The sequence below is a fragment of the Nannospalax galili genome, unplaced genomic scaffold (genome assembly GCF_000622305.1).
Source record: "Nannospalax galili isolate Female #2095 unplaced genomic scaffold, S.galili_v1.0 scaffold525, whole genome shotgun sequence".
NCBI lineage: Eukaryota > Metazoa > Chordata > Mammalia > Rodentia > Spalacidae > Nannospalax > Nannospalax galili.
Window position 1 is genome coordinate 333,230 of NW_008353937.1, and position 23,954 is coordinate 357,183.

Here is a 23,954-nt window from a genome sequence, read left to right on the forward strand (position 1 = left end):
GTGAATCTGTGGCTAACACCTGGGTCCAGGTGCTCAGAACCATGGGTTTCTAATCAGCCTTGGAACCACATGGGGGTCCCCAGATCCATTTACCAGAAAGTGTATTTTAACAGGTCCCAGGAGAACCCATGATGCCTATGTATGGGCGGGTGGTCAGCCCATGGGGAAGAAGGTGCCGAACCTGTCCTGAGGGATGCCAGGGTAGAAGAGCTGGCAGGGTGAGGATGGCCACGTGGTCTCAGAGTCACCACACCCTCCCATGGAGCAGCTGAGCAAGAAGCTGTCCGTCTGCGGGCAGAGCCTTCTGGCTGCCTACAGGCCACCTGCTGTGTCTCTGGAGTGAATAAAGGGGACCCAGGAGGGGCTTGGGGTGACTGAGAGGCCCTGTGGCCTTGCTCTGGCTCCAGGTAGATAAGAGACATAGTTGTCCTGTTCCTTCCAGGTCCTGCTCCCAAGAGGTGCTGCTTCTATGTGGGCATTGCCTGATGATAGCTCCTGCTGGTTTCCCCAAAGACACCCCCGCCAATTCAGCAGGACAGCCACCCACTTAGCTTGTGGGAAATCCACTCTCCTATTGCCCAAGCAGGAGCAAGAGCTGGAGCTTAGTGAGTGGGGTACACAGTCGGTGGGGCTTGAGGCTGGGCATGCTGCTGAGGAGCGCCGAGGCCCCTGTGCATCAACAGGGGCCTGTGACCAGCTGCTCACATCCATGCAGTGCGGAGGGGTGTGGTCTATTCAGACTCTGACCTCCTGAAGTAGGGCACTTGGCAGAGAGGGCTATGGGCAGAGCCCACCTGTCCTCGTGTCTCTGCCCCAAGAAGAGCAGCTAAAGGGGAGCCACTGTCCCTGCATCTAAGGAGAAGTCAGTTGAGGTAGGCTGTACCACCCAGCTGAGCAGGGACCTCGAAACCTTCCCTGTGTCATCTGTCTGTGGGACTCTGGGTATACAGGGGTAGCCCGGATCCTTCCGAGGCTGTTAAGAAACACCTGTGCTGACTGGAGACCCAGTTCCTGGCAGATAGATGGTCAGTGGGTTTTTATCTCATGATCAAGCATGTATATGCATGAATGAATGTCTTCCAGTGGGTTACAAAGCTGGTGAGTGATGACCTCAGATGTCAACAGCGAGCTCCTCTCCTTGGGACTGCAGGGGTCAAGGCCAAGGCTGGATAGGGCACCATGGGGCTTAGCTGAGGACCCTGTGTGGGCACTAGGTTCAGTAAGGTATGGTTTGCCAAGGGTGAATCTGACAAGAGCCCAGTGATGAGGCAGCCCATGTGTGTCACCCAGAGTCCTTCGCAGACATTCAGACTTTTTCCTTCATATTGTGTGTGCATCCCTGTAAAAGCATTAGACAACACAGACATTCATATGGCTATCATAAAACTCCCAGACATTTTTTCTGAGTCCAGGTGCACAGAACCATGGGTTTCCAGGGTGGTCTTGGGGCCACATGTGTTCCTCAGCTCCCTGCATTTTAACAGAACCTCTGATGTCTCTACTGGAAGGGGGTGACTGGCCCATGGACGGGAAGGCACAGAACCAAATGCACACGTGCTAGCTCTTCATTGATCTGACAGAGTGCCTGGCATCCCCCAAATGGAAGATTTCTTTTGGCTTGTGGTTTCAAAGGATTCAGTGCACAGTGGGCTGATTCTGTGGCTGTGGGCTTCAGTGAACAGAACAGGCTGATGGAAGGTCCTGGTGGGCAAATCTGCTCACTGGATGGCAGCGAGGAAGCAGGGAGACAGGAAGCGTCCAGGAACAAAACATCCTTCCAGGAATGCCCCCTGAGCCCAGTGTTCCTTCCGGGCCTCAGTTCCCAGTCACCATAATTTATGACTACCAGTGGCAGATGAAGCCACCGATTGGGTCAGAGCACTCGTGACTTAGTCCGATAGGAGCCAAGACTTCAAGTCATGAGCCTTTGGTGAGGTCACAAGGAAACCATAGCAGGGTGGCTTTGGGCATGTCTTCCTAGATTTTACTTTGACACAGCTACTGAGGGAATTTCCAGAGGGAACTCCTCCCTAGCCACCTCTCTGCAGGTAAGAATGTCTGTTTTGAGGGAGGTAAATCACAGCTCCTGGTTCCCGTCTTTATGGAAGGTGGACCACCTTTCCATTTTGTTGACAGCGGGGGCGGGGGGGGGCGCTCTGCCTGTGTGGAAGTCCCTGGCTGGCTGGGAAGAGGCCTCTGGTGTGTCCACAAAGCCCCCCTGCCCCAGGGGCAGCCAATAGCTTTCCAGCTTTTCCTCGATGTGCTGGATGGTCAGGTCCCAGGAAGTTTATGTTGCTCAGTGGAAGTGTTGGCCTTTTGGGGTTCTACTTAGGGTCATAGATGATCTCCCACATGTGTTTGCTTTCTGCGTTGAGATTTAGATATGGAAAGTGTTGGCTCGTCTGGTTCAGAGACAAGGCAGGATAGTGCGCTGCTCCAAATGATCGGCAGGCGCTTTGGCGCCACTGAGCGGCGCCGTCCTCACTGATCTTTGGCTTCAGTTCTGGTGGTGGGTCACAGCCTCAGGTCTGTGGGTGTGGGCACTGTCCCCAAACTGCACTCTGACCCTACTCTGGGCTGCTTGACAGGTTTTCCTGATGTCTGTTGGGGTGGGCAAGTCAGCCTCCATGGTCTGTGTTTTCAGGGTTCCAAGCAGAGGCCCTGTAGCTTGGAAGGTGGTGCTGGGTGGGTTTGAGGTCTGTCTCCAGCAGAGCACTGCTTCTCCTTTGCACCCAGCCTAGGAGTCTTGGTCCTGGGGCCTGGGATCTTGGGGAACTGGTGAGCAGAGCTGGTGCTGCCACTCTGCTTCTGGGCCTTTCACAGACAACTTGGACTTGGGGCTCATGGAAGAGTCCTTGAATGCCCTCTCACCCGGGGAGGGTGTGCTGGTCAGCAAGATCAAGAATATGGCCCTCACAGAGCAGAGCCTGGCGCTGGATACCATCTGCTACTTCCTGGAGGAGCACAGTCAGGTAGGATCAGAGAGATGTATGCTCCCTTTGGGATAGGATACTCATGGGCCTGGGAGGAACCTGAGACGCCCTGCCCCAGAACTCGTCCCAGAGTTATCAGCTACCTCTGGACTCCTGCAGACCTTGGTAGCCCCAACGCCCCTAACTTTCCATAGGAAGGTGCTAGAAGGTGTCAGGGAGTTGGCAGCTGGGGCAGATGTGCTACTTCCCACCAGCAGATGGCACTACAGAGTCTCCACCTTGCCTAGGGTGGACATGCATTCCTAGGCCCTATGACTGTTCTGAAAGCCTGTGTGGCGGGCGCTGCAGGACAAAGCCAGTGTCCGTCCAGCTGTCCACCAGGAAGTCCCCTGTTCTCTCGAGTGCTACCAGGGGTGGCTGAAGTCCTGGGACATGTGGGGCTGTCCTGGGCATCAGTCCAAATTGTGCATCAGTCTTTGTGACCAGCCTCCCACAGCTAGTGTCTACTTCCCTGGGCCAACCCAAGTGACATGGCCTTTGAAGGCCCCAGCAGGCCTGTGACCCTAAGCTCAGCTGGGTGGTTGTGGGGGGCACCACCCATCACAACAAGATAGGCAAAGGACCCGGGGTCAGCATGGCGGAGGGACAGTAAGTGGGGTGCACACCCTGATGTCAGCAGGACTTGTTGACCTTGCTGAGAGTTTCAGCCTCAGTGAGGGTCTCAGGACGCCAGTAGAGGCAAGCGTAGGCAGATTTACTTAGGACTGAGGTTCTGGCTGCTAGAGTGGCTTTACCTCTGGTTTTACCCATTTGGGAGCAGGCTGTCCTCTACCCACCCAGGGCTCTGGCAGGGCAACATCTGTCTTGTTGGCTCTGGGATCTGTCTTGCTGCCCTGGTGACTGGGTGGAGGCAGGCAGGACCTGAGTACACAGCCTGCCTGCAGCTTGGGGAAAAGCGTCAGGCACCAGACACAGATGCCTCCATGCAGAAGCTCCTGGAGTCCCTCAGCCTGCACCCCCAGAAGACTGCTGAAGAGGTCAACGCCCGATGGGGCCGCTGCCTCAGCCGTTGGAAATGCCATGGGAGGGTGACCCATGTGGCCTAACCCTCAGCCCTGCTGTGCTCTGCCCTAGGCCTTCCTCTTCCACCTCTACGGACTGATCCTGTGTGCGTGTTCCAAGGTGGATCAGGTGCAGTGCCACGTGCCCAGCCTCCTGGAGCTGTCCCACCGGTCCTCCAGGCAGCGGGAGGTGAGTTAATGCCCTTGGACTCTTGGGCCCTTGGATCTTGCCTTGTTTCACCCTACCAACCCCAGGCCCTCAGTCCTCACACCACTGTGGTCTTGCGTTGCTCCCTGGGTGGGGGGACTTTCCCAGACACTAACCCACCCAGTTTGGTGGGGGTGTGGGGGCAGGACAGCCCCGCTGGGAAAATAGGCCCTAGAGAGCTGGACTAGGACCTGCAGTGTCACCTGTGGGCTGCCTCACGGGGTCCTCTGGCATGCAGGGCATTGCGCTGGCAGTTGCCTTGGCCTCCACCCAGCACATGCAGGAGGTATGGGCCATGCCGGAGGACCTGGGCCTCACCAAGTTCTTGAGTTCAGCCTTCATGTCTCCAGACAGCCCGGAAAGGAGGCCCCTGCTACTGGGCCATGCTAGACGGGGCAACACCTGTCCCCAGCCCTCAGGCCCGGCTCTCACCTGCCCCCAGACCTCAGGCCCGGCTCTCACCCACCCACAGCCCTCAGACCTCAACTATGGTGGAGATGGGTCAGCAGCACCTCCCTGCCTGTGCTATGGGCAGATAGCCAGACATACCAAGGAGCAGATCCTGCCCTGGGTGGACAATATTGTCTCTCGGATGGCGTACTATTTCTCCTGCGGCCCTTGTGTGAGCCCTGCCCCACCACTCCAAAGAAGAGCAGGGCAGGCAGGGTACCCTGTCACCTTGCCTGACCTTGAGACAGTGGGCCAATTTTTAGTGTTCACAGCCCTGAGGGTTCAGGAGCAGAGGCTTCAGGGGCTTTCTGCACTGCAGCTCACTGCAGGTGGTTGGATGGTTGGGACAGGCCTGGGCCAGTCCAGGGCAGTGAGGCTGACTGAGGGAGAAGAGAACCTTGTGTAGAGAGCATCCTTGATCAGCAGGGAGGCTGTATGTGTGAGTGAGGTGGCTGTGTGTGTGGGCTGTGTTGTGTGTGTCATCTGTGTGTGTTAACTGTGCTGTGTGTGAGCTGTGTTGTGTTGTCTGTGTGTGTATATGTGAGTGTATGTGTGAGAGAGAAAGAGTGAGCAAGAGAGAGAGAGAGAGGTGAGTGAGGTGGCTGTGTGTGTGGGTTGTGTTGTGTGTGTCATCTGTGTGTGTTAAGTGTGCTGTGTGTGAGCTGTGTTGTGTTGTCTGTGTGTGTATATGTGTGTGTATGTGAGTGTATGTGTGAGAGAGAAAGAGTGAGCAAGAGAGAGAGAGAGAGAGAGAGAGAGAGAGAGAGAGAGCAAGAGATGGTGGGAGAGAGGAATGAGGAAAGAGAGAGAGAGAGAGAGAGAGAGAGAGAGAGCTGTGCTGTGTGTGAGGTACACATGCACACATGCCGCTAGCACCCCTGATGGGGTGGCTGCTTGGGCCGTATGCCAGTATTTTAGGGAATTATCCCCTGACTTGGCCTTTGGCTTCTCTGTGTGGGGACAGGACGATGTCCTGAAGTCCAGCTTCCTCTCTGCAGCAGTCCTGCTTACCAGAGCGCTCCAGGAAGAGTATGGCTCCCACAAGTACAAGTTCATTCAGATACCAGAGCTCATCCAGTGTCTTCTGGTGAGTGACATTAGTTTCACAGTGGGTACTTGGGGACCAGGATGGCCAACCAGATGCTGCCAGCACTCTGGCCCCTGCTTTGCCCTCCAGTGCATCCTCCAGAAGGAGCCCAACACCCTGAGCACATTCTTCCGGCAGAAGGTCATGCTGGTCATCATGGGCCTGAGGTAACTCTGCCAGGGCACGGGAAGGAGGACAAGTCAAGCGGTGTGTAGGGTGGTCAGTGTGTGAGGGGCATCACTTACAGAAACAAAACACACGCTCTGCCTGGGAGGTTAGGTTTACTGTATTTCATGGTCAAGGCAGGATGCTAACACTGGCAAAGACTGAGCCTTGACTCTGGTCATGCACTGGGCCTTGATCCCAATCACATGAGCCCTGATCCTGGTCACGTGCTAAGCCCTAAACCCCATCATACATCCAGCCTGGTTCTTTCACCCTTCACTGCTGATCCTGCTACAGACTATGTTCTGACTTCTGACCTGTTCATAGCCTCCAGAACAACCTCTAGGCTTCTCCCAAGCAAGTGCCAGTGAGTCCATGAGGATGAAGTGAACGAGTCAGGACAGCTTGCCACGGTCCCTCTTGCCTTGGTCTTTCCCAGTTCAAACAAGCTCATTTTTCCCCAATCACACCCACCCTGCGCCAAGTCAGTACGAGGCAGGCGGGCCTCCAGATTGACTTCCACATTCTAATTTTGCCGACCCCTCCTTGCTGGGAGCCCCTCAGCCAACCTTGCACCCCCAGCACTTCAGCTATTCAGGAAGGCCTGTCCCTCCTGGCCTTTTGCAGCAACCTGCGGCCCAGGCTCAAACCCCTGCTCAAGTCGCAGATCCTGCAGACCTGCTTGCGCAGCGTGTATGCTCTTCCCTCCATTGAGGCCTTGAAGAAGGACCTGTCTCCATAGGAGTTGGCCCCAGATGTCATGGTGATGCCTGGGGGCCGGCGCTTCTTCCTGGCCTGGGTGATGGGGTCCTCTCTTTCCTGAAACATGGCCGCATTGACTAAGTCTCCTCTGATTTACACCATTGCTTTGTCTCTTAATTGATATATTAGAATCAATATAGAAGACTGAGTCTAAAAAGTGGGGGAAAGATGTGCAAAGCATGTACTTAACCAGGAAAGGGGTGAGACCTGGTTAAAACTGCAGGTATGTGGAGGTCAGGTGGACTTAGACAAAGTGGCTCCAATTGTTAGATTAGTACCATTTAAGAAGACGTCAAAAACTTTGAACTGGGACAATAGGAAGGTGACTGAGGACAAGCTCCGGCGTGCAGAAATGCAAACCCACTTGACAAGAGCGCCCGGACAGAGTTGCTGCGGCGGTTCCCTTTAGGAAAAGGAATGCCCAGGGAAGTGTGGTTCGAGGTTCAGCCGCCCAGAAACCCTGCAGCTGCTGCAGCCCAGGTTCGAGGGGACAAGCTACATCTAGAGCTGGTCTCAGGCCTTGGGGCTGGCACCCACTACTGGATTTTGTGTAATATAAGACCTTAGGGTCATGGAGCCTTGTGCCAAGGTTCAAAAAAAAAAAGCCAGTGAAGGCAGGCAGTGTGTATCAGGACCAGATTTCCCAAAGAGAGGACCCGAGAGACGGGTGTGAGATAGTAAAGGTGAAGCCCCTGCTGTAATGGAGGCTGCCAGGAACATGGAATGTCTGCAGAGGAAACTGAAGGTACCGAGTGGAGCAGGTCCAAGAGAGACGCCATGTGTGCTGCAAGTGACGAGGCTGTGAAGGCCATTTCCAAGTCTGTAAGAGCCCAGGTGATGCCACCATGCACCCTGGATGCCAGCTTCAGGCTTTGATGCCTGTCCTGCCCGCCTTGGTCTGGTGCCCAGCCTCTCCCTGCTGTCCTGTAAGTCTCTTCTGAAATGGGATGCTTACTCCGTGCCCCTGTATATTGGAAATAGGTAACTTCAGGGCTCAGATCTCTGCTTTGGGTCTCAGGAGAGAATTTGGGCTTTGAACTTCTGAAAAGTATTGGGGCTGTTAAGACTGGGACTCTTGGAGTTGAACTGAATGCATTTTGCATTATGAGTTGGCCGTAGGGAGGACAAGATTGAAACACTATGGTATGCACATGTCACATACTCCACAGGCTCATGTGTTTGAGCACTTGTTCCCCAGCTGAAGTTTTCCATTTTGTGAAGTTCTGGAACCTTTAGGAGGTTAGGCCTAGCTAGAGGTGGGTCACTGTGGGGTGGGCCTTGAGAGTTGTTTCTAGCCCAAGTGCTGTTTCCTAATTGACACCATGTAAGAAGCTGTACCTCAAGCTCCCGCCACCACGAACCAAGCTCTCCTGGTCACTATGCCTTCCCCCACCACGTTGGGCTACATCCCCTCAAACGGTGAGTCAAAATAAATCCTCACGTTGGTCTGTCAGGCATTTGGCCACCATGGCACAAAAGCAGCTAATGCAAATTACTTGACCTCAAACTTGCTTGGCTATTCACTCTTGTTTTTACGTTTTTAATGCGTGGTGTTGCTGTGAGTGAGCCCTGGGGAAGAGCTGGCCTGGTGCCCATGGCACAGTTTCCATGGTGGGTGCTTGGGACATGCTCAGTAAATGCACAGGAATGAGAGCAGGACCCGTGCCTACTGAAGGGCACAGAAGGGACACCAGCTGCGAAGCGGTCCTCGTTTGCATCAACAGCATATCCTGTCTCCTCACATCCTGAGCATCTGGGCCTTGAGGCTGGGGTGTGGGTACACTGCAGCAGCCCACACAGAGCGGCAGCGAACGTGTGAGATCCTTCCTCATTCCGTAGGTGTTTATGCAGCGCCATATAACCTTAGAGCACCTGTTCTTCCTGCAGTCACCGGGCAGCTCCCAGAACTCAGGGCTGTCAGGGCAGAGGCCTGGGGCAGCAGTTCCGTGAATGGCTTAAACCTGCTGACTTTTGAATGGCTGAGGAAAAGCGGGTCGAGCAGGAAGCTGGGCACGAAGCAGCAGGCAATGGCGGAGGGGACAGGCCTGAGCAGTCCTCGGGACCACGCCCCTCGGGTACCTGTCCATGGTCTGGAGGCAGCTCTCCCTGTCCCTGTGGTGAAGACCTCTAGACCCTGCAGCTGCCGATGGCGTGGCCTGTCCTCACCTGCCAGAGCTGGGCTGCAGGAGGCAGATGCCTCTTGACCCTCATGGAGGAGCTGAAGGGGTCATGTAGTGACCTGGCTGTGTGACACCAGCCGGTCTGTCCCTTGCCAGATGCTGTACAAGAAGACAGTGCGTGCCCTGGACCTGCTGCATCAGAACTTCATCTCTGAGAATCCCAGCATGGATGAGGTCTGCTTCCTCCTGCAAGTGATTTCTCCACAGATGTTCCCAGGTTCCTGTTCTTTGTACCTTTCCATCCTGGTGGGTGTTGGCTAGGCCGCAAACTCCTGTCTGAGGGGCGGGAGCACTCTCACCAGCCTGGACACCCCACAGTCCAGGGATGGCACCATGACTCCCGCACTTCAGCTAAGGAAACTGGGTTTGAGGCGGTCTTGCTGGTCGCTGATCCCTCTGAGTTCGCAAAGAAGGGACCCCTGCTCTGTAAGCCCCAGACCACCCTCACCCCAGCACATCACCAGAGCACAGGATGGCCTTTCCAAAGCTCTAAAGGGAACTGGCCGAGCTGTGCTGTGCTGCACTGTGACAGTGGATTGAGGGTTTGCAGCATGGAGTTGGTGGCCAGGGTGGGACCTGAGGCCTAGGGTAGGGATGGAGTCAGGCCTGGCTTCTCTTTGTAGTTCTGATGAGTGCCTCAGAGCTTGAGAGAGGCAGAGTTGAACCACCAGCAAAGCCAGCCTCTGCTGTTGAAGGCATCCTTTTGCTTTGGGGCGCTGCCAAACTGACAGGGCCACCCACATACTGCTAGCTGGATCTATATGCTGCCTGGAGCCTTGACTGGCCTCAGCTGTGGCCACACCTGATCGTTCAGGCTAGATATGTCCCTCTGTTGCAGCCATTAGAGCAGGAGCTTTGTCAGAGTCCCTAGGGGAGGGACCCAGCGTGTGGGTCAGAGGCAAGGGGGCAGGACCAATATCCAGGGACCCATCCAGCCCACAAGGAGTCAAGAAGGAGGGGGTGGGTCACTGGGGCAGCTGAGAAAATGTTGGCTCCGGTCCAGTGGCAGTCCCTCCAAATTCCTTCAAACGGCCAGGAAGCACCAGAGGGAGGTGGCCCCCTGCATGTCATCTCCATGCCAGGCTGCAAGCCATTCTCTCCAGCGTTGTAGTTAGGGTTCAGGAAAGGCCATGAGGCTGCAGGGTTGGGAAGCGGCCTCTGGTCCTCAGCCTGGTTCCTGACACAGCTCCATGCCAGGCCTGTGGAGACTGAGGAGTACACTCTGCATACTAATGGGAAGCTGGTGGGGCTCCTGGATGACAGGACTGGAAGCAGCTGTGTCATCACAGTGCTTATCTTCCAGTCCAGTCTTGTCTCAAAGGCACTGCAGGTTGGTTTACTTGCCGATGGCTAGTGGTTTGATCAACCATGCCTACCCACTGAAGTCTCCCTGAGTTTCAAAAGGTCAGGGCTTGAGGGAGCCTCGCAACGGCTGAGCCAGTGAGCTCTGGACTTGGCACGGTACCAGGGAAGGTGTGGGGGCTCTGTGTCCCTCTACATCTCCCATCTGATATCTGTTGGTGAACTTTGCCATGTCATCTATAATAAATGGACAAACACCATATAGTGTCCCCAAGTTCTGGGCATTGCTCCTCAGGCTGAACTCAGGGAGAGGTGACGGCTCCATGGGTTTGGTGGGACACAATTTCAGTGTCCACCAGTCTCTGTGTTGAAAACTGGTCCCCAATGGGAAGCACTCAGAGGCTAGAAACCTAAGCCAGACATGGTATTAGGAGCTCTTTGGGAGTGAGGCAGTGGCCCAGTGGCTGGACCCTGGTGACTTTGTGTGTGTGTGATACGTGTATATGTGTGTACAATGTATGTGTATATATATGTACGTGTATGTGTGTGATATGTAAATATGTGTATGTGTGTGGTGTGTATGTACGTGTCTGATATATGTGTGCATGGTATGTGATGTATGCATATGTATATGGTGTGTGTGGTGTGTGTAGTGTGTATATGTGTATGGTATGTATATGCATGTGTGTCGTGTAGTATGTGTGTGTTACTGGGGATTGAATCCAGGCCCTTGTACATGGACCTTGTACATACCAGACAAGTGCTCTAGCACCGAGTCACACTACCAGCCCTCCCTGGGGTTTTATGAGAAGGGGTGAGAGATAAGAAGAGCCGCACAGGCACCCAGTGTTTCCTGTCTCTACCATGTGGTGTCCCTTTCCACTTCAGGGCACTGCCAGCAAGTCCGTCATCAAATGTGGTGTCTCTAGAATCTCCAGAATCATGAGGCAAAATAAGACTTTTCTTATAGTCTGCCTTGGGCATTTTGTTACAGTTATGAAAATGGACTAACGTAATTTATGGTGGGTTGGTCTGAAACAGGCAACAGTTGGGTTTTGGAACTGGGTCCAGAATGGAGCGGACCTGGAGACAGAGCCCTTGGTCTGTGGGATGTGGCATGACTTCCAGGTAGATGGAGCTGATTTGAACTGGAGGATGCTCAGCTGTCTGCTGAGGATGACTTGACTGGTATGGGAAGTACTATGTTGGCTGAATGAGTGTAGGAAGAATCGCCTTGGTTTTCCCGTGTCTCTGGTGGCCCAAGCCTGCAGGGCAGCCCTGAGCTGAAGGAATGGACAGATTGATGGTCAGTAGGAAGGCCAGTGGTCTGGTTGACGGGCCAAGCCTGAGCTGGGTGCCACGGCACCTATGAGGGTGTTCTCATGTTGCCCCTCCCCATCCCAGCACACAGAGCACTGGATGAAATCAGACAAGAGTCACGAGTGCAGTCGGGCAGTGCAGTCCATCTTCCTGCTCCTGCAGTACATGGTGAACTCTCTGAAGCTTGCTGTGAGTCCCCCGCACCCTGGGCCTTGGGAGCATCTGGTAGGGGAACGGGGTGAGCAAGCACCTGGCATACGCAGATTCCTGCCATAGGTACTGAGGCCCCAGGCTGGGGGACTGGGGGCTGCAGCCCAGGGTGGTCTGGGGAAATCCTGATTCCAAGACAGCAGCCAACAGAAAGTAGAGACTGTAGACACGGGGACAGAGGGGTGATGGGGAACAGCCTGGGATGGGGAGGCTGTGCTGTGGAGGACCAGTGCTGAGAGGAAAGGAGGGAGGGAGAAAGGGGAAGGGGAAAGGGAGGGAGGGAACAGGGGGACAGGACACCTAAGGCACAGTGAAGGTCTCCAGGTCTCTAGAGGAAGCCAGACCCTCCTCACAAATACGGAGCAAGCGGGGATGGGCAAAGATCAGTAATTACAAAAAAAATACTGGCAAAACAAGTTGGGGCCATAGCTCAGTTGGTGGAGGGCTTGTCTACCATGCTCAAGCCCTAGGCTGGATCCCCAGCTCTGCATAAAACCAGTCATGTGGTGGTACACACCAAAATTCAAGGTGATCCTTGACTACATAGAGGCCAGTCTGGGCATCTCAGAAATAAAGAATAAAATGGACTTCATCAAAATTAGTAACTTCTGTGCATTCAGACACAGGTCACTGATGGGGCCAAAATGTGTGTGATATGTGTATCAGACAGAGGATTTGTATCTAGACAATGTGATTAGCTCCCACAACTCAGTGAAAAGCTAACCCAGCCCTTAAGACGGGCAACAGACTCAAACAGGTTTTGTAAAGAAAGCCCATGAAAGTGAACATGCCGAACATAACTATGTCAAAACGGAAATGCAAATAAGACCAGTCACCTTGAGGCTCTGCCAGCCACCCTGAAAGGGTAAAATTAAAGACTGGTTACAGCAAGTTGGTCGGGTATGGAGCACCAGAAATGTCACACAAGCTGGTGGGAGTTGTAAAATGTTCAAACTGCTTGGCAGGACTCCAGAAGGTCCTTTGAAAGTTAAACACATACTCCTTAACCACACAGTTCCACTCCCAGGTATTTACCCAAGAGGAGTGAGAACTTACATCCTGAAAAGACTTACACAAGAAGATGTACTTGATTTTATTCATAGTGGTGCCAAGCCGGTAGCGCCCCAGATGTCCAGGAGGCAGTGTGTGCTGACAACCCCCTCACAGCTCAGGGAAGGAATTGTCACACTTTATCACAGGGATGGACCACGGGAAAGTGGGGAGCAGAGAGGCAGAACCGACGAGAAGAACCAGGCAGTGCCAGGGAACCTTGATGGGGTGCTGTTTTCTACAAGGACGGGGCTGCGGGGGGGGGGGTGAGTTGGGCGGCATGGTTGGATTGTGGTTTGTCTTTGCCAGAACGTGTTGAAGGCGCCAGAGGTGGGAGATGAGGCCTGTCAGAGGTAGTCAGCATCTTTCTTTTGAGGCTGGATTAGCTCTTTGAGGAATTGGTTAGCCCTTGAGAGACTGGGCAGCTCCTCACACAATCCTGCCATGTTATGGTCCAGGGCAAAGCCCTCGCCAGATGCCACTGCCTGATCTCAGGCCTCCTAGCCTCCACGCTCTGAGCTAAATAAACCTCTTTATCAACTACTCCGCCTTGGGCACTCTGTTTCAGCAGCAGAAAGCAGATAGAGACACAAGTCTGTTCAGTTGTCCAGAATTGTTGAATTGACACTTAATATTTGTAACCTTTTTGCATGCTTTGTTAAAATTTTGCAGTTTGGTTTTTGCAGTAATACTGTTTTGCAATTCTGAAATTGTATTCTAAACTTACAAATGACAAAGCGTATGGAGGGTTTAGAAGCAGAGTCTTCTACTGGAAAGGGGCAAAGGACGAGGGTCTCTGTCAGAGAGACTGTGGCTGTGTCCCAGTGCAGGAGCCGTTGACTTGAACACACGATTTTCCTAATGTAATCTAGATAGGCATGTGTGTATTAAGCACACATAGAGCTCTTTGTGAAGTGCGTGTGTGTGTGTGTGTGTATGTGTGTGTGTGGTGTAGGCTGTATGCATAGAAGGTACATACTCTGAGAGATGTATGTGAGGTGTTGTCCATGAGTGAGGTGTGTTGTTCATTGAAGTGTGCTGTGTGTGAGGAGTGTTGTTGTATGTAAAGAGTGTTGTATGTGAGTGTTGTATGTATGAGAAGTGTTGTGTGTGAGGAATTGTGTGTATGGAGTGTGAGTGTTGTGAGGTGTATGTGTATGAGGAGTGATGTGTGAGCAGTGGTATGTGTGAGGTGTGTGTGTGGGTGTGGGTGTGAGGTGTCAAAACTGTATGATAGTTTTGGAGTATTGACAAAGTTTGGATATGGACTGTGGATTAGATAACGGCATTGATAGAGAATTAAAATATTCTGTGACCTTTGCTCTGTGTTGGTCATTGCGTCCTCATTCTTAGGAAATAAACCATGAGGAACTTGTGGGTAAATTTTCTAGTGTCTCCAAACAGAAGGGAGACAGAGACACAGAGAACCAAAAGACCAAATGGAACAGAGTGTAACTAACAGGAAATGCTGGCTGGAGGACACTGGAATTCCCTCAACTACTGTGTATGGTTGAGGTGAAATCAAAATAAAAAGTTATAAAAGTGAAAATACAATGACCAGGAAGGTCCTGGATGATTCATTAGACCCAATGGAGGCCTGAGGCAGGTAGGGCTTTGCCTGGAACTTGTGGATCCAAGTGGGGGCTGGGCAGCCAGTTCCACTGGAGACCTAAAGACTGGCCTTCCGAGAGGTGAGCAACACAGTGAGCTCAGGGTGCACTCGGGCCTCCAGAAGAGAAGGGTCAGAGACCGGAGCAGTGGAAATAGCCCTGCTGGGGAGCAGGGTGAGAGGACACAGGTGGCCTTGGGTTGATGATGAGTGGGCTGTCACCAACTGAAGTGGCCTCTGGGTTTGCACTGGGGCATGTACTTCCGGGGGGTTGGGTGGGCTGCCTGGGCATGTGGAGTCTGCTGGGCATGCAGGCCACCATGCTGAGCTGATGGGGGTGGGCAGTCTGGCAGCGAGCTGAGGGGCTCAGCCCAGAGACTTCAGAAAAGGCGTCTAATCTGGGCTTATGAAGGAATGAATTCACAGGTGACACCAGGGGTCCCAACGTGAGGGTGACTGACAGGGTATCCTGGGCTGCATGTCCCCAAAGTTGGAGCAGAAGCTGCACTCTGAGGAGACAGCCATGGGATGTGGCCCATATAGGACGAGGCAGCCACCTCAGAGTAGAGCTGCCCCCACACTCTGCGCTCCTCAGCAGATCACTTCTCCGCCCCTTGAACCCACTACCATTGGAGAATGGCCCAGCCTTGGGCAACTTCTGTCTGGGTCCACGCTGCTTAGGCACAGGAGCAGCTCTCTTTGAAGTCAAACTCCAATTATATGAACCTCCATGTCTTGGACATTCAGGAGAGACTGCAGGACCCTCCCCCCATCCTTGTTGTGACTGGAAAGATTACAGGAGGTCCACATCACCACTGTTCTATGCTACTTTGTGTATGGTTAAAGAGACTGAAGAAATTTTATGCAATATGTGGCTGTGCTTTCAAGAATTCAAAGGCAAACACTAAAAAGAATACTTGTACCGGGCGTGGTGGCACACACCTTTAATCCCAGCACTTGGGAGGCAGAAGCAGGCAGATCTCTGTGAGTTCGAGGCCAGCCTGGTCTACAGTGAGTTCCAGGACAGCTGGGGCTACAGAGACACCCTGTCTCAAAAAGATAAAAAAGAAAAAAGAATACTTGTGTATCAAGATATAAATGAGGGGACTGGAGAGATGATTCAGCAGTTAAGAGCAAAGGCTGCTCTTCTAGAGGACCCCAGTTCAGTTCCCAGCACCTGTATGGTGAATTAACAACTGTCTACAACTCCAGTTCCAAGGGATCTGATGCCCTCTTCTGGCCTCTGTGGACACTGCAAGTATGTGGTGCACTTAAAACCATGTAGGCAAAACAGACACACAAGAACAAATGTTTTAAGAAAGAACTACATGGTAACTACTTCCATAAGTGGTAACTACATGTAAGAGTTGGAAGGACGTCCTAGAACCCCAAACAAAGTGAGAAACCACGGGGTTGATGACCTAGCACCTCAGCCACCTTAGAAGAAACAAGGGACAAGAACGGACTGCCGTGGATGGGAAGACGGGAAGGAGCAGAGGGGCCCTGAGGCCGGGGAGCGATGTGTGCGGGGTCCCGGGGGCCGAGAGGACGGCAGGTAAGGGGCGGCCAAAGAGGCTCGGATCCGCTGAGAAGACACAAGCCCGTAGATCGAGACCATCAAGGGACCCACGCAAGGTAGGCACACGGGAAAGCACACAGAGACACGGCATGTGTACAAATAGGCACATACTCATAAACACTGGCACACGCATATGCACACGGGTACACACACATACACAGAGGCACATATGCATACCCATCAGTGTGCATGCAGCACACATTCATGTACACAACACACGCACACAGACACACACATAGGTCAGAGAGGCGAAGGGCTCTCCTAGGTGGAGCAGGAGCGTCTCTCGGGTCCCAGCCAATGCGTAGTCCACAAGACGCTGAGCACAGGAGTGGAGGGAGTGACACTATGAAGCCAGGTCTGGCTTTGCTCGCACCCCCACTCTCCCCAGAAAGAGGCTGCGCCGTCCAGGCTGGGCCACCAGATAGGCCTGCTGACTCTGCTGTGGCGGGACAAAGAGGAGGCCACGCAACAGTATCCCCAATGCTCTGTCTTCCTCCTCCTCCAGCTTGTGGTCCAGCAGAAGGGTGAGTGGAGCAGGGTTCGGGTGGGACACAGCGGCTCAGGTTAGGCTGTCCTTGGACCCTACTGAATGGGAGGGAGGAGACTACCTCCTGGCCCAGCACCTCTCCTCGGTGCAACCACCACACGGCGAAGTTGGTGGAATCTACGAACTAGAATAAGATGAGGTACTTGGAAGACACAACATCCAGAGAGTGGGAGATGAAGGTCTACCGCATAGTGAAGGTTGCTCAGGCTTGACCCATGCTCCCTTCCCCCATCCCAGCCCTGTACTGGAGTCCCAGGGGACCCATGCAGGCGAGCAGATGGGGCAGACCCCTGCCCTTGCCATGGAAGGATCATCTTGCAGGCCCTCCCCTTCTAGCCTCTGCCTGGACTGGGCATTTGAACCCACAGGCCCAAGGTTCTTACATGTACTGCCTTCTGAGGCCAAGGGTGAGTAACCATCTTGCTCTGCCGGGGACGCCTTGGTCTTACCACTGTCCTTCCAGCCCAGGCAAGGTAAGCAGGGATGTTCCTCATTCTGGCCTTCCTTGGCCTACCTCTCCTACATCCCTTCTCAGACTTGGGCCTGTCCTTCATTCAGAAAGGAGAGGAAAGGGGTTGGATTTATGTTCAAGCTCCACAGCTGGGTGACTGACTCTGGGTCAGTCATTTCTGAGGAAACTGAGCCTCAGTTTCCCTGCCTTCCAAGTGAGGATCACTTGGGCCTGAGATTCAGCTGCTCCTGAGGCAGGCAGGAGGGCAGGAGCCATGAGACTTCCGAGCAGCTGGTGCCCCCTGGGCCCCACACTAGGCTGAGCCTGTTGTCCTCCTGGCCCCTTTGGACAGACAGTAGATGGCAATTTGGGTTCATGATTCAGGGCAGTGGGAAAGGGAAGCAAAGGGAGAGCTGGGCATTCACCTTGACCCAGGGTGAGACCTAGTGGGAGCTGGTGCTGGTGACTGGCTGCAGGTGGGGTGGGTCCCTGAAACCCCGCCCCCCTTCGTCCCAGGACAAGTCTTCAGAGGAGAGGCAGCTGGGAGTTTATGGTGGGCACATTTGCAGTCGCTCAGTGATAATGAACGAGTTACAGGCCAGAGGGGCTAAGGGCTGGGGCAGGATGGGCGCCTTGGGGCCCTGCAAGGCTATGCCCAGTGCACGCACATGACCATGGCCCTCCTTCCCTCTCTGGTAAAAGCCAAGGCCCTTACCTGGCCCTCTCTGTGAACTTTGGTTCTGCACAGGCCTTCAAGGATGACCTGACAGTGGTACAGCACACACAGCTGGTCCTTACGCTGGTGTACAGCCTAGGTAGCTACAACCATCTCCGCTGTGACCTGGCTGTCCAGCTCCTGCTGATGGTCTGCCAGGACCCTGGGCTCAGGAAGGAGCAGGTGAGGCTGAGTGGGTGTGGCCTGTGCCCATCTGCACAGGTGGCCCCCTGCAGGCAAGGGAGGGGAGCTGACATGCAATGTCAAGGTGTGCCCATGTGAGCATGCACCACACACACACACACCTATTCACAGGGACCACGGGCGATGCGCCTAGCAGCCAGTGAATGGGACCCCAACACGCTTCTGGCTAGCAGCCCCACCTCCAGCTGCCTTTGTTCAGCAGACTGTGCTATGGCCGCAGATCCCTGGCCCACTGTCTGCTGTCTCATGGTCAGCTTGTGCAAAGAGCAGATCTGACTGCCCTCAGACTGGCCAGGCCAACTACATTTAAGACGCACCATTGGGGGCTTCCAGGCCCCATCAAGTTGGGTACTACTCCAAGACCAACCCCACAGTTTCCACAGAGATGGGTACACAGCCTGAGCCTCAAAGCTGAGAGGCACCACAAGCCCACCTGAGACTGTGTTTTGCCTGCCCTTCCTCACAGGTAGCTGAGATCCTTCAGTGCCTATTCCAGGAGCTGCCCAGTGTCCACTTCAGGGACATCCTGCAGACCATAAGTCAGGCCACTTTGGCTCTGGGGATCCAGCATAGCCAGGAGGTGGTTGAGGTGGTCCTGTCCCAGTGTCCGCCCTCAGAGAGGTAGGCCCTTCCTTGGCCTATGCCCACTGCGGACATCATCCAGTGATGTGGTGGCCCTCCTTTCTGGGCCACAGGTATTCACTGAGCACACTGGGGAGGTGCGGGCATTTGAGGCGTCTGCTTCCTTCACTCCAGACTGTAGCCAGTGGGGCCCTGAAGGTGTCTGGGATATTAAACAGGGCTCTAGCAATCCCAGAGGGGCTCCAGTGTAGAAATGATCCTGATTTAGAAGTCACCAGAGGCCAACGTGCCACTGAGCCGTAGATCAGCCTGACATTGTGAAAAACACACAGTGACTCCCCCGGCCCCACCCACAGGCACCTCATGGCCCCTGAGCCACAGTGAGTCTGGATTCCAGCTGCTGCAGTGGGGACCACACTGGGGACCACTGAGCTTTCCAAGCTATAGTGTGTAAACAATGAGGCCTTGCTGACTCAGAACGTGACTGTGGGCCTGCCACATCAGTATGGCCACAAGCCTGTCAGGAACACTGAGTTTAGGTGGCCGGCCACACGTGAACCACCTCACAGATGTGTGTGTACTTGGCAGTGTGAGAGGTGCCAGGCATACAGTCTTTGACAAGGAGCGAAGTGAAACTTGGGTCTCCTGAGCCCGGCCTGCAGTGGTCCCTGGCTCCGCCAGCTCTCCTTCTCTCCCCAGGCCATCCAAGGGGCCTGGCCCTTCTTTCCAAGAGAAGGGACAGACTGAGGCAGGGCAGTGGTTTTCTCAGGGCCCTGGAGAGAAGAACTGCAGGACTGGAACTTGTGCAAACATCAGGCAAAGGCATCACAGAACACAAGTCCTAGAGCCTATCCTACCACATCCTGCTGATGGCCAGCTTTCATGGAGGCCTCCCCCGGTGGTGTGCCCAGTGGTGGTATAGACCCTGTTTCCTCAGGTGGATCCTACTATTGTGGAAGGCCCTGGCTGCCAACTACCACGTGGCCCGTGAGGTCGTGGCCCTGCTCTACATGATGCTGAAGCTGCGGCCCCCCAGGAGGCTCATCCAATCCACTTATCCGTCTCGGCTGGTCTCCCTGAGGGTGAGCAGCATCTTGTGCTATGCCACCAACATGGTTCCCTTGGTGGTGACAGCAGGATCCAGGGCCTTAGTGGATCCCAGGGGGCATACCGTGCTGCCTCTGGGGGGCTTGGCCCTCAGGCTTTTATCATGGTTTGTGATCATTTATGAAGGTGGATGACAGACTAGAATAGGAAAAGTAAACACCCCATGAGCTCCCAGCGAGTGGTCCTGGATATCCTGGGAAACAGTAGAGAGCCCAGCTGCCCTGACAGGATGCAGAGACACAGTGGCCATGCACTAGGCCACGGTTGGCCATGGGGATGAGAGCAATGAAGAGAGATGAAGGAGTGAAACACTCCAGGGAGGGCAGAGGGATTCCTGGAAGAGGCAGTTTGGCAGAGGTGGGAGGTGAAAGTGGTCAACACTGGCCAGTGTGGTCAGGAGGCCAAGGCCGGGATCTGGACTGCCCCAAAGTTGGTGGGGAGCCACGGAAGGGTCTGACTTAAGAGTGACCTATTTATTAGCTCTGCCTCTTGCAAAGAGGACTGTAGGCTCAGAAAAAGACAAGCTAGGGCAATGGGTGTGACCACAGGACTCAGGGTGCAGAAGTAGCCAGAGAACCTGAGTGCTGACTGCCAGGGGGCCAGGAGAAGGCAGTGAGACCTAGGGCCAGATTGACTTTGAGGCTGCTACATCCATAGCTCCTCTGATGACAGGGCCCCCGTCCAGGTCCTGCTGTCACCCCTCCAGGCCCTGCTGTCACCCCTCCAGGTCCTGCCCTATCACCCCTCCAGGCCCTGCTGTCACCCCTCCAGGTCCTGCCCTATCACCCCTCCAGGCCCTGCTGTCACCCCTCCAGGTCCTGCCCTATCACCCCTCCAGGCCCTGCTGTCACCCCTCCAGGTCCTGCCCTATCACCCCTCCAGGCCCTGCTGTCACCCCTCCAGGTCCTGCCCTATCACCCCTCCAGGCCCTGCTGTCACCCCTCCAGGTCCTGCCCTATCACCCCTCCAGGCCCTGCTGTCACCCCTCCAGGTCCTGCCCTATCACCCCTCCAGGCCCTGCTGTCACCCCTCCAGGTCCTGCCCTATCACCCCTCCAGGCCCTGCTGTCACCCCTCCAGGTCCTGCCCTATCACCCCTCCAGGCCCTGCTGTCACCCCTCCAGGTCCTGCCCTATCACCCCTCCAGGCCCTGCTGTCACCCCTCCAGGTCCTGCCCTGTCACCCCTCCAGGCCATGCTGTTACCCTCCAGGTCCTGCTGTCACCTCTCCAGGTCCTGCCCTGTCACCCCTCCAGGCCATGCTGCTACCCTCCAGGTCCTGCTGTCACCCCTCCAGGTCCTGCCCTGTCACCCTTCCAGGCCCTGCTGTCACCCCCCCATGCCCTGCCCCGTCACCCCTCCAGGCCCTGCTGTCACCCCTCCAGGTCCTGCCCTGTCACCCCTCCAGGCCATGCTGTCACCCCTCCAGGTCCTACCCTGTCACCCCTCCAGGCCCTGCTGTCACCCCCCCATACCCTGCCCTGTCACCCCTCCAGGCCCTGCCCTGTCACCCCTCCAAGTCCTGCCCTGTCACCCCTCCAGGTCCTGCTGTCACCCCTCCAGGTCCTGCCCTGTCACCCCTTCAGGCCCTGCTGTCACCCCCCCATGCCCTGCTCTGTCACCCCTCCAGGCCCTGCCCTGTCACCCCTCCAGGTCCTGCCCTGTCACCCCTCCAGGCCCTGCTGTCACCCCTCCAGGCCCTGAGCACCATCTATGAGCTCCTTTGCACCCAGGAGTACAGGGACGCAGTCTGCTGGGCCTTTTCGGGGATCCTCCTGGGCCTCCTCACAGAGCTGCATTACCTATTGGAGCTGGGCCCGGTGGAGGACATCTCTGACTACCAGGAAGATAATCTGGCCCCTAAACCTCTGGGGCCCTTCAGGTGAGCTGAGATGGCCTTGGGTTTCCTCCACATGCCCACATGCCCATCGAGCCCCACTGGTGCTGGGAAGGAGTTGGGGTAGGAGTGGGGCAGGGTACCCGACATGCCAGTGGAGAGACTCCTGAGCAAGGGAAGCCCAGGGGTGGCAGCTAGCCTGGAGGGGTGACAGGGCACCCAGCATCCCCACTGGCTGGCTCCACTCTGCCTAGAACCTGTCTGGAAGCCCTCAAGGGCCTCTTCTGGACCAACCGGTACTGGGAGGTATTTGCCCACATCAAGCTGATCCACAGCTGGGAGCTCTTTGAACACCTGGAAACCTACATAAAGGGGGTGATCATCTTGGCCAGGTGAGCCTTCAGCTTGGGAATCCTTTACCTAGAAGGAGCTGGAATGATGAGCTGTGCAGTCCACCCTCCCCTCACTGGACCCTGCGCTTCAGGCTATCTGGCCAGTGCTTGAGGAGGGCCCTCTGGGACTCTGTGCCTTCCTCTTGTGTGTAACAGGGCCATAGTCCACTACAGCTGCTAGATCAAGGCTGTCTTAGGGCAGGCTATCCTCTCCTTGAAGAGCAAGGGGGAACGAGACAACATCGTGGCCATCCTCATCATCACAGAGGTTAGCCTCTCCCCTACTACCTCAGTGGACTTCCCTTCCATCTTCTGGTAGAAAATGGTCCTGACATCTGCCTTACATGTCAGGTCTGCTTGCTGTTGGAAGTGCTTTGTTAGGTCTAACCACATGCCCGTGGTGTGAAGCAGACTGATTGTCTGGCAGCTGTAGTTAACAGGTAGACTAATGGTGGCTACCCTACTTAGTTTCTCAACAGCCCAGAGACCTCCTAGTGCGTGTCTTAGAAGGACCTAAACAACCCCCTGAGCCTGGGCCTTTGCAGTCACAATGAGTTGGTGCAGGCCATGAGCCTGAAGGGACTGGGAAACACCCTGATGCACCCTAAGAAGGTCCTGGGAGAGGCCATCCTAGGAGGACTGCAGGGAAGACCAGACCCAAGGGCATTCTGAAGGGTGGCTCCTTGCAAGGGGTGGATGCAGGGGGGCGCTATTGGGCCTGTGTGGCCCTGCCATATTGCTTCAGATGGGGGCTATGAGCTGGAGGGGGTTCTGAGATGGAACCTTTGCCTCCTTCCAGGTAGGAATCCCTCATCTGAAAGCTGCCTCCCAAGTGTCCAACTTCCTGCCCTTTTGGACCTCCTGTCTCCGTCCCCGTGTGGTCTTCATGACTCCATCACAGGGCTGGGATGAGGCTGCAGCTTGGTCTATCCCCAATACATGGTGTGGTTTGGTCTGTTTTCCTGTCTAACCTGTAGCGGAGGTGGGGAGTGGGCTTGGGGCCAGCCTCAGTCATGTGCTCAGACCTCCAACCCCTCTAGGCTGGCTCAGAGATGGGCAGACACCAGCTTGTGAGAGATGGCCAGGAGTCCCAGTGTCTGCCCAGAGCTGTGATCTGTGAACAGTGTCTGACCTACTGGGACAGCTGGCAGACATTGACTGGGAATCCCACCAGAGGGCAGTGGTCTCCCCACAGGTAACCCTGCTGCACAGTCAGCTGCTGAGCCTGTTGGACAGTTTCCTGCAGCCTGAGCTCAAGGACCCTGAGGACCTGATGGAGATTCTGGGTGACCTCCTGCGCTGCCTGGGCATCCAGGGCATCAGTGCCATCAGTCTCAAGTTTGCTCAACACTTGCTGAGCCTGTTTAAGGATGTGAGCTGGGCAGAAGGAGAGCTGGGAGGGCAGGGCAGGGCCACAGTCAGCGGTCAGAAACCAGGGCCACCCCTCATCTGCTATCTACCCTGCCAGGGAAGAGAGCGTCTGTGACTGGCACTAGCTGAAGCTTGTGAAGGCACCAAGTGGAGGGCTGCCCTGGTCCCGGGATCCTGCCTCCCAGGCTATGGGGAGCAAGGGTTCCATTTGAGAGCCACGTGCACTCTGCATATTGTGGGATAGGGTCAAGTAATTTCAGAGGGTGAGGTCGGGAGTGAGGAGGCCTGAAACCTAGCACGGGCCACCTCAGGACAAACACTGCAAGGTGTCCCTGGGATGGACTAGAACCAGGGAGGGGAAAAATGGGATGTGGGCAGGCAGCATGAAGAATCAGGTAAGAAGGCAGTGGCGTCATTGGGGGGTGGAGGGCTCCGCTCCTCATGGAGGGGAGGCTGGATTGAGACCCTGGGCCCAGGTGGCAGAAGGAGCCAGGCTGACATTAGTAAGCACTCCTGTAGGCACTGGCTCCACGGTCACCTCAACCCAGGGACAAAGGTGCTGTTGCTGACTGTTTACAAAAGGTGGAGGCAGTCACACAAGGGCCTTGTCTAGAGCCAAGGAGCTAGAATGTGAGGGGAGGTATGGCTGTTGTCCCCTGGGGAACTTGCCAAGAAGCCCAGAGGTGAGAACCCAGGAAGAACAAAGCCCAGGGGAGGCGTCAGGAGAGAAGGGGCTGCAGGCAGCGCTGAGCAAGTGGAGACCTGGAGAAGGCAGTGGGGAAGGGCTGGAAGGGGTGGGGAGGGGAGGGGCAGGGAGCACAGAGGGGCATGGGA

The 23,954-nt window shown here is 55.2% G+C and overlaps 1 protein-coding gene across 1 annotated transcript in view; it reads left to right on the forward strand.

Moving 5' to 3' along the window:
• Window positions 1-1,952: 1,952 nt before the first annotated feature.
• LOC103748436 (maestro heat-like repeat family member 5) overlaps window positions 1,953-23,954 on the forward strand; it is a 25,870-nt gene continuing 3,868 nt past the window's right edge. Inside the window, 20 exon segments of the mRNA XM_008851080.2 lie at window positions 1,953-2,048; window positions 2,824-2,972; window positions 3,878-3,970; window positions 4,068-4,184; window positions 4,441-4,557; window positions 5,614-5,739; window positions 5,830-5,906; window positions 6,532-6,667; window positions 8,943-9,038; window positions 11,553-11,657; window positions 16,305-16,454; window positions 16,571-16,660; window positions 17,663-17,812; window positions 18,300-18,454; window positions 19,353-19,497; window positions 21,218-21,402; window positions 21,612-21,749; window positions 21,906-22,017; window positions 22,218-22,361; window positions 22,945-23,121. Coding sequence (XP_008849302.1) covers window positions 2,844-2,972; window positions 3,878-3,970; window positions 4,068-4,184; window positions 4,441-4,557; window positions 5,614-5,739; window positions 5,830-5,906; window positions 6,532-6,667; window positions 8,943-9,038; window positions 11,553-11,657; window positions 16,305-16,454; window positions 16,571-16,660; window positions 17,663-17,812; window positions 18,300-18,454; window positions 19,353-19,497; window positions 21,218-21,402; window positions 21,612-21,749; window positions 21,906-22,017; window positions 22,218-22,361; window positions 22,945-23,121 — 2,442 coding nt within the window. The 5' untranslated portion in view covers window positions 1,953-2,048; window positions 2,824-2,843.